General features: G+C 47.1%; 1 protein-coding gene across 1 annotated transcript; it reads right to left on the bottom strand.

The window, feature by feature from the left end:
* Tmem213 (transmembrane protein 213) lies at positions 1-5,337 on the bottom strand. Its single transcript, XM_021164745.2, has 3 exons — positions 5,129-5,337; positions 1,155-1,223; positions 1-279 (listed from the first exon to the last, which is right to left on the bottom strand). The coding sequence occupies exons 1-3, from the start codon at positions 5,271-5,273 to the stop codon at positions 110-112; spliced, it is 384 nt and encodes a 127-aa protein (XP_021020404.1). The 5' UTR covers positions 5,274-5,337; the 3' UTR covers positions 1-109.
* Positions 5,338-9,773: the final 4,436 nt, after the last annotated feature.

The raw sequence follows: 9,773 nt of genomic DNA, 5'->3' as shown, positions 1-9,773 counted from the left end.
GAGGAACACGTGACTTTAAAGTGACAGAAGCTTCTAGAAGTATTCCCCCTCCCACTACCCCCACCCCCACCCCCGTATCCACAAATGATAGAAAAACCCATCCTTGGGCTCATGCCGCTAGGTCTTTGGGCTCCTCTGGAGTTAACTTCATCAGTTTGTCCACGCACAGCAGGATGAGGGTGAGGAACCAGAAACTCCAGCCAACCGCTGCCGCAATCCAGCCATATTCATCTACGGAAGCTCGGCAGCACAGGGAGGCTAGTGGGCAGAAGTCGACATCTGACAGGAGAGCAAGAACGAGACCTAAGACACTGGCCACCCCTGCTCCCTCTCAGTTTAGAAAAAGAACGCTGGACAAGAAGCACTTGCTACATGTTTGCTACCTTATGCACTCAAGATAACAGCACTGTTACTACCTCTCTGCTTTGGTGCAGGGTACTGAACCCAGGGCCTTGAATGAGGAGAGGCTCTGCCACTGACCTACCAGCCCTGTGCTGCTTCAACTATTATCCCTACTTCATATAAGGAAACCCAAACTGACGAAGACCAAGAACCCAATATGGCAGAAGCAGAGCCCATATATTCCAGTCTGTAGACCCCAAAGCTGTGCTCTTGACCTCTTAGGTATTTACTGTTGCTCCTCCCCTCTCTGTAAGTACACAGTTGGTCATTTGATGAGGATGGGATAAAGGGATCAGAGTTAAGATGAAGCAAAACCTTCCATTGATTGGACACGTGTGATAGAGATTCCTTTGTGCTGTCTGAGCATCCTATCCCTGGAAATATGTCAAGAGGATGAATGGAAATAGAGGAAGAGTCCATAAGCCAGCTCCTGCTTTGGGCAGAGGTTGGAGCAGTGATTTTTAATGGGCTTCTCACCCCTAATATGCTACAACATTTTCACCTTTGACTGCTGGCCAGGGGATGGGTCATTAGACCCACCTGTGCAAAAGAGCATGTAACTAAATTTTGATCAAAGCCAAGCTAGCTTTTAATCTGCTCTGTGAACAATGCTGGGACATTCCTCATCCCCAATTGTCTGGGAAGACCAGGCCATCTCTGGGACACAGGTTAATGGACAGAGAGGGGCCCAAGTTTCTTTCCTAGCTCCGGGGATGGCTCGAAGATCAGGGCAGTTGACAGGAGAGACTTACTGGCACACTGCTCCAGGGTCCCAGGGTCTGGGTGATGTGCACTCAGGGTTGAGTTGCTGTTGCTGGTTTCTGCAGGGAAAGGCAAGTAGTCACAGTGAGTCCTGCCAGCCAGTGTGAATTATTTTGTGCATTGAGTACTAAGTAATGGCAGTGGTCTAAGAGTCCCAGGGAAGACTGCACTAAGACTGGTGAAGAATACATTGAACTCCCCTTAGTTATCAGCTAAGCCCTCACTCGACAGTGGGGCTGTGTCTGGAGACAGACAAAAGAAGCAACTCAGGCTCAACCAGGGTACGCAGAGTTCTAATGCTGTTTGCGTGCCATTCTTATAATAGGAGAGAGAGCCGCTGATCCCAGCACTCAGGAAGCAGAGGCAAGCAGATCTCTGTATATCCCTGGGCCAGCCTGGTCTGCAGGAGACCCTGTCTCAAAAACAAAAACAAAACAGAAAGGAGGAGGAAGAGACACCAACAACTCAAGGCTTAGAGGAATGGCCTTTTGAGGTCACAGTGAGAGAGAAGCCATCTGTAACCCCAGGAGAGAGAGAGACTAAACCTGTCCACACCTTGCCCTCGACATCCGACCTGCAGGATGGTGAGCATGTACCTTTCTGTCAAAGACCTCCAGTCTGTGATGTTTGTTTTACAAGACTGAATGAAAGACTCTGCTCGCCTTTCTTTCTTCAAACTTATGAAGTAACAGTTCGTTTCATTTTTACTTTTTAAATCAGCATACAAAATAATAGATTTCATTATGACATTCAAATATGAAGATCATGTGTTCTGCACATATTCTTCCTCCTGTTTCCAACTCTTGGGCTTCCTCTGCCATCCTAGGGGTCCTTTCCTCTTTCTAAGTAATCCCTGTGCTGCTTGGTTCATGTCAACCTGAGATGAAGAGTCACCTGGGAAAGGGAACCCTCAGCTGAGGAATTGCCTCAATCAGATACCTGTGGGCATGTTTGCAGAGGTATTTTCTTGATTAAAGATTGCCGTGGGAGTTTTTTAAAAAAAGATTTAGTTTTTTATTTTATGTATGTGAGTACACTGTCCCTCTTTTCAGACACATCAGAAGAGGGCATCAGATCCTATTACAGATGGTTGTAAGCCACCATGTGGTTGCTGGGAATTGAACTCGGGACCTCTGGAAGAGCAGTCAGTGCTCTTAACCACTGAGCCATCTCTCCAGCCCAAGATTTATTTTAGGTGTATGCAAGCTATTGCTTCCATTATGTGTGGACATTACATGTATGCCTGGTACCCGTGGAGGCCAGAAGAGGGCATTGGATCCCCTAGGTCTGTGAGCCAAGACCTGAGCCTGGGACCCCTGCAAGAGCAGCAGGTGCTTTTAAGCACTGAGCCATCCAGATATGGGAGGGGTTGAAGACTGATGTGTAGGAGGGCCCAGCCCCTGTGGTCCTCACACTGTGGTCCTGGTTTGTACAAGAAAGCAAGCTTCCTGAACCATGGAGGAGCAAGCTAGTGCTTCAAGTTCTCCCTCCAGGCGCCTGCCTTAGTGTCCCTTCATAATCCCTGTCATCTTAAAGTTACCTTGGGTTGGTGTTTTATCACAGCAACAGAGGAGCAAACTAGAGCAGCCCCCTTCCACGTTCATGTAATCGACATAATCTCCCTACGTTTGTCTGGACTGCACATATGACTTAGAATTGTGAAATATGCTTTCAGGGTTTGGCTCCTTCCATGAAACATGACGGCCATCCAGACTGATTCCATTTCTTTGCTACTATAAACACTGCAGCAACAAACATGGCTATCTGTGTGCTGTGTTGACCCAAGTACAACCCATTTTATTGTCACTTCATCCTCATTCAAAAATACTTTATCTTCTTTTAAAAACAAAGATGCTTTTCAGGGGAGCACGGCAGCATACATCTGCCTTTAACCCCAGCACTCAGCAGGAGGAGGCTTAGGGGTCTCTGAGTTTACGACCAGCCTGATCTACATAGCAAGTTCTAGGCCAGCCAAGGCTACACAGTGAGGTACTGTCTCAAAAGAAAACCAAACCAAACCAAACCAAACCAAACCAAACCAAATCAAACCAGCTCTTGGGAGACCAAGACCTGCTGCACACGATGCTTCCTGCACACACTGCTTTGGGATGCTTATTCCAGTGTAAACTGAATCAAGCACAGAACAATCTAGAATGTTTCTTTCACAGCAGATTCAGTTTCTTTCCAACATATGAACAAAAGAACATTGAAATCCGACCTCAATTCTTCATCTCTGTGGGTTGTGATGTAGCTACACAGGCACCAGATTATCAACAAAAAGTACATCTCAACTGAGCAAATCCACGGCTTAGAAAAGTTGATGCTTGAAATTGTCTCCCCACTGACGAGCAAGGAAGATGGTTAAAAAGAAGAAGAAAAGAAAAGAAGAGAAGAGAAGAGAAGAGAAGAGAAGAGAAGAGAAGAGAAGAGAAGAGAAGAGAAGAGAAAAGAAAAGAAAAGAAAAGAAAAGAAAAGAAAAGAAAAGAAAAGAAAAGAAAAGAAGAGAAAAAGATTTTTTTTGTTGTTTTTGTTTTTCGAGACAGGGTTTCTCTGTGTAGCCCTGGCTGGCCTGGAACTCAGAAATCTGCCTGCCTCTGCCTCCCGAGTGCTGGGATTAAAGATGCGCACCACCACGCCCGGCATGAAAAAGAAAAATTTAGAAGGAATTATAAAAGTTCTGTCAAGAGTTTGTGGAGCAGTGCTTGGTTATGGAGACAAACGCTGAGATTCAGGGAAGAAAAGCTGTGTCCCTGTGTCCCTGTGTCTTCTGGCAGAGGGCCGCGAGATTCACAATACTCAGGACATCAGTTCCTTGATATGGTGGCTATTTACAGTGATTTTTAAAAATGAATTGAAGTTGAAAAGTCCCCCTGGTCATATTTGAAGTGTGCTCTGGTAGCTGGTAGCCACCTTACTGGGAATGCAGTTCAACCAGACGTATTTACCAAGGAAGAAAACCCTATCCATACAAATACCAACCTAGGTAGGCAGATTAAAACCAAGGGGTTTTGTTTGCTTGTTTGTTCATTTGTCTTTTTAAAGACAGGATCTTGTGTGTCTAAGGCTATCTTCCTGCCTGCTGTGAAACCCTGATTCTCCTGCCGCTACCTCTCAAGTGCTAAGGTGACTAGAATGTACCACCGTGCTGGCTTCGTGCAATGCTGCAGATTGAGCCTTGCGTGTGCTCAACAAGCTCTCCCCCAAGTGAGCCGTGCCCCTGCCCAAGAGACTGACTTTTGAAGAGCCTTTCGGGAAATTCTATGACTGTCTACTTGAAAATGGAAAGGAGGGCTTAGAGCTCTTAAATGCCCCACTGCCCCTGGGGCAGCGTGTCCTTCAGAGGTGGTGTTTACACAGGGCAGGGGAATTAAGGAAGAACGTTGTTGCTTAAGCACGGCCATAGAACTGCTGCCACCCACTCCCAGCCCCGCCATCCCGCCTAGAGTATGCTAATAACCTTGATCCGATCTGACTACTGTTGTAAATCATTTACATAGCTTAGAGCGGAGCCCAGTTTTGGAGAAACTGATTCCTGGACATTAGAAATTCCCTTCAAAACCAAGTCATGTCATTAGCTTGATCTTGTCTCTCCATCTAGGGAGCCTTGGAAGAGCTATGGGAAATAGCAGGGGAGCCAGCCGTACCCTTTTCTACCAGTTTGGTCTCCTGATGAGTGAGATGCCTGCTGGCAAATTGGCAAATTTGTTTGTTGTGTTTTGTTTTGTGGCAAGGGTCAACAGGGGTGATTGCTGTTGTCCTAGCAAAGGAATTGATTGCCAGGAACCCAAGATGCCCCCAGCTGACTCCCACCCCTGCCGGCTCTGTTTCTAATCCTCCAGGGAAGGGACTCCCATTTCCTCTTTCCTCTGGGCAGGACCAACCCTGGCCAAGGAATCCTCCCCTTCCCTGAGTCCTGCCCTCCCCTTTCCAAGGTGGCCAAGAACTAACTCAGAACTACTGTTACCTGTACCGCAGGATAAGTGGAAGGAGGTGAGGACCAGGCTGAAGAGGAGGGCGGCCTGCGGGGCAGAGGTGAGGTACCCAGGGTTGCGGAGGAAGACACCTGACTGAGCCATGTTGCTGCAGAGGTGCCCTGGGGTGGAGAACATGTGTCCTGTGTGTGCTGGGTTTGAGGTGACTCCTGTCCTGCAGGAACTGGGAGTCTGTTCAGTGTTTGGGGGTAAAGAAAGAAGGTGGAGCCAAGGGAAATGCCTGTCACACCTGCCTCTGTTACTGTGGCTGGGGGAGGGGAGGGGCAATCCCGGCCTCCTTCCCTGAGACAAGAGTTCCCATTGAGGAAGAGGGAGGCGATTCCCTTGGACCTGCACTTGCTGTTGCTTCAGCTGCAGGTATAGTGTAGATTCTCTAAATCAATTACTTATTGATTTGAGTAATTATCAATCATTTATTGCTCACCTGCGGCTGTGTGCACTGAACTATGCTATAGCCTGCAAACACCCCAGCTTAGCGTGTTGGCATTACAGAAACCCAAGATCCTGAGCAGCCTGGGAAGTGATTGCATGACTAAGGACTCTGGGCATCAGCAGCAAGAGCCCAGTCACCTCTGCTGATGAGACACTTTGGGGAGCAAAATGACATTCGGACAGGGCCTTGAGGAGTGCATAGGATTTTGACAGGTGGAGAGGGGAAAGAGGCCCTGCAGTAGGAAACTCCTTTGAAGCCCACTGTGACCCTGACCTAGATAAATTTGGTCCCACTCTGGATAGGGAGATTTGTAGCTGCGTCGGGAAGCAGGGGGAGGCTGTGTGAAGGTCCTGAACTGAGTAGTGGCAATCTGTGACTGCTTCTTTTAGCCTAGATGTTTGACTGACAGTATTCTTAAGTGTCCTTACCTAAGGCAGTACATTCCAAGAACTCAAGTGGATGCTTGAAACCATGAATACTGCTGGAATACACACGCATGCATTGCACGTACGCACTTTCCTAGAAATGCATACCTATGGTAACGTTTAATTTATGGTTATAGTAAGATTACTAACACAACTAATAATTAAGCAGCAATTATAACAATATATTATGTACTATTTAAAACTTAGGAATGCCTGGTTGTGGTAGTGGTGGTAATGCACGCTTTTGATCTCGGCATGCCTGAAAGAGAGGTGGATCTCTGAGTTTGAGGGCAGCCTGGTTTACAGAGTGAGTTCCAGGGCAGCCAGGGCTACATAGAGAAACTCTGTCTCCAAAAACAAAATAGTAGGTGCTGAAGGAATGGCTTAGTGGTTAAGAGTACTAATTGTTCTTCCAGAGGACCTGGGTTCAATCCCCAGCACACAATTGGCAGTTCACAACTGTTTGTAACTCCAGTCCCAGGGTATCTGACACCAATACACATGAAATAAAAATTTTAAAAATTGCTTATAAATACAACAATAATAACAAGTTAGGAATTGCTTCTGGAATTTTCCACATAATATGAACAGCGTATAACTGAGGCCAAGTAACTGAAATCTCAGGAAGTGAAAGCAGAGAAGAGGGAGCTGACATCGGTGTGTTGCATCTGTGTGTTCCACACTCAACCCTAAGGGTGAAAAGCGCCCAGGAGCGCCATTTGAGACTCTGAGGTAACAGACATGGTTTCTGTCCTTGAGGAGCGCACACTCCAGCAGAGAGACCAAGCAAGGAAGAACTTGAATGCAGTATGGAAAGACAGTAATGGAAAGAGGGGAGGGGTAGGGATTATTTTGGAGAGGGCAGGGGAGGAGCTTACAGAGGAAGTGACTGTCTGGTTTCGTGTTGACGTTTGCGTGTGCAGATGGGAGTTGATGGGGTCTTCCAGTGGCAGCAGGGCTAGCTCAGAACTTTATCCTCTGTGTACCTACACACAACCCAGTAAGGATCACTATGGCTGCAGTCTAGCTCACTGAAAGCTCTGTAAAAGGAGATCATGTCTCACTCCTGTAATGCTAGGAATTAAGAGATGAAAGCGCGAAGATCGAGCCTGGGCCAGCCCCGGCTACATGAGCCTCCCCACCCCCAACTCCCCAAGCCGATAAGCCTCAACAACCACAAAAAGTAAAACAAATAAGAGAAGCTCTATGGACACATATGTGTAGTGGCCCAGGAGGTCACTTGCTTTAGGTTTTTCCAAAAGAACAAATTAATAGTAGCCCTGAGTTGGGGGAATTGGGTAGACGAGTGTCTGGCAGTTTAATTTCAGGTCTTTCTGAGAAAAGTCCAGGGCAAAGCAGACACTGTTGGGACATTCACCTGTGTCCAAGTAGCAACACTGTAGGCAGGCCTTTGGTTGGGGATAAAAGGGTTGAGAGGGCATTTCATGATGGGGCTGGGATGTTTGATCCAGCTCTGCAATGGAGTGTAGCTCACCAGGCACAAGGAAATTGATATACAGAGGGCCTCTGGCCAGGCATTAGTATATCCCCTTGACTAGATACTGATGATCGTACTGTTCAGCCACAGTTTATCTGGATGGACTAAGAACAGATTGTAAATGGTCCTGAATACAAGACAGAAGAAACTGGCTTTTATTTTATGACTGGGAAGCCATCTCTTTGCACACATGCTTCAGACTAGGTTTGAAACAAAACCACGTGCAGGGGGATCATCTCTCAGGCTGCTGCAGACAGGATCACCAGGCACTGAAATAAGCTGGGCAGAGGGCGGAGAAAAGGGTAACTGGACTGAGAGGCATCGGGAGGCCAGATCCACAGCCAGTAGAGATGCCAATCCCTGCACTTCAGTCTCCTAAAGCCACTCTAAGCGGCTTGTGATTGCCTGAAGCACCAGTGCCACCCAGACTCTTCAGGGAATGGTACCCACCTAAAAATGGTACCCATGAAAGAGTTACAGGCTCTACAGTAGCTATGGAGTGGCTGCCCCAGGGTCAAGTTGCAGCTCTGCCTCTGATTGGCTAGATGGCTCCAGGCAAGTCATTTAATGCTTCGTAGCCTCAGTTTCCATATCTGAGAATGATAGGACAGCATCTGTCCTATTATCAGAATTCTCAGGGTGACTTAATGAAGTAATCCACGTAAAAGCACATAGCACAGGGCAGGCAGGTGGTCAGAACTCTAAGCACTAAGCCCCATTTTACTAGAAAATCACTGTCAATAAGATCCATCAGAGAAATGAGAGAAAGACAATGGGGAACAGTAATGCCATTTATGCATTGGTTTATTTATAGGGTGCCTTGATCCACAAAGGACTGGGGGAAGCTTATGGACAATCCACTGAGCGAGATAAAAATAATTTCAAAATAGCGAAGCAAAGGGAAACTCAGCACAGGGAGCAGAAGACAGACCTGTGAGCTACTTAAGGCGCAAAAGGTTCAGGTTTCCTGAGCTTTGTGGCCTCAGCGAGAAGAGGGCGGGGCGGCTGGGTAGCCCGGTCACACACACCGGTGGATCCAGGAGCAGCAGGATGTGGCAGCAGAATCTTGCATGTTCTCAGCACTGTTAACATACGAATAAGCAATGGGAAAGCTGTTATTGTGGTCCGTGGCTGAAAGTCAGAATGGGGTCACTCATACCAAAGCTCTATGCCGCCACCCCGAACTGAAGCTGCTCTCTGGCTTCCCAAGGTCTCAGGAGATGCAGTAACCCTTTCATACATTTTTTTGTTTTAGGTTTACTTTGGAGAGTGTACCAGGAAGTTATGTTACTCACAGCTCGCCATTCTGCGGGAGCTTTCTCAAGATTTTCTTTTCAAATAGTTCAAACAGTGTTTAGTTACACAGTCTAAAAGAAAAAAGAAGAAGAAGAAAAAAAGAAACAAAAACCCTTCAGGATAATCATGTTTGTAGTAGCCAGGCTCCATGGTAGTAGCTGGAGTTGGAGATGGCCAACATGGTGGGATTTCTCCATACATCTCATTTTACCTATGTGTCTGATTTTATTTGAAAAAAGTCCAGGAGAGGGCAAAAGGTATCCTCTGCAAAAAGTCTCTCTCGTGGTAAAGATGCTTCCCCTGTGAGTGTGGGTGGCCCTTGTGCCATACGTCCGTCCTTGGGCTTGGAATTTGGACCTTTCAAACTCTAGTTAAGTAAAGATCCTTTCTGAGGATGTTATTGGAGTTCAGGTCTGGGCTGCTGCTCCTCAGAGGCCAGGATTTGGATGACAAGTTGGTAGAAAGGAATCAAGTTCATTCAGAAGCTAGAAATCCTGATAGGCTGGAGGGCCTCAAGCTCAAAGCTCCTTCTTGGTGAGGGAGGGGCTTAGAAGTGCAGAGGAAAGAAGAATTGGACAGGAGGGCTGCACACTGACTGAAGTTGTCATCAGCCAGGGTGTGTGTCTTCCTTTTCATATTCTCTAACAATCCTGATGACAGTGACTTCCTGGGACTCGATTCTGTAGCACCCCCACCCCCACCCCCGAGCCCTTTAAATACAATTGTACTGGCTGGTTTTGTGTGCCAACTTGACACAAGCTGGAGTTATCACAGAGAAAGGAGCTTCAGTTGAGGAAGTGCCTCCATGAGATTCAGCTATGGGGCATTTTCTCAATTAGTGATCAAGGGGGAAGGGCCAATTGTGAATGGTGCCATCCCTAAGCTGGTAGTCTTGGGTTCTATAAAAAAGCAAGCTGAACAAGCCAGTGGAAGCAAGCCAGTAAGTAACATCCCTCCGTGGCCTC

Source organism: Mus caroli, chromosome 6, assembly GCF_900094665.2.
Source record: "Mus caroli chromosome 6, CAROLI_EIJ_v1.1, whole genome shotgun sequence".
Classification (NCBI taxonomy): Eukaryota; Metazoa; Chordata; class Mammalia; order Rodentia; family Muridae; genus Mus; species Mus caroli.
Note: the sequence above shows the minus strand (reverse complement) of the source record. Positions and strands in the feature narration are given on the sequence as shown.

Excerpts from the sequence above, each read along its gene's own strand:
- Tmem213 (XM_021164745.2), bottom strand. The coding sequence starts at position 5,273 with ATGTTCTCCACCCCAGGGCACCTCTGCAGCAACATGGCTCAGTCAGGT. Across the intron at positions 1,224-5,128 it reads CCACTTATCCTGCGGTACAG|AAACCAGCAACAGCAACTCA; the intron begins GTAACAGTAGTT and ends CTTTCCCTGCAG. Across the intron at positions 280-1,154 it reads GACCCTGGAGCAGTGTGCCA|ATGTCGACTTCTGCCCACTA; the intron begins GTAAGTCTCTCC and ends CTCTCCTGTCAG.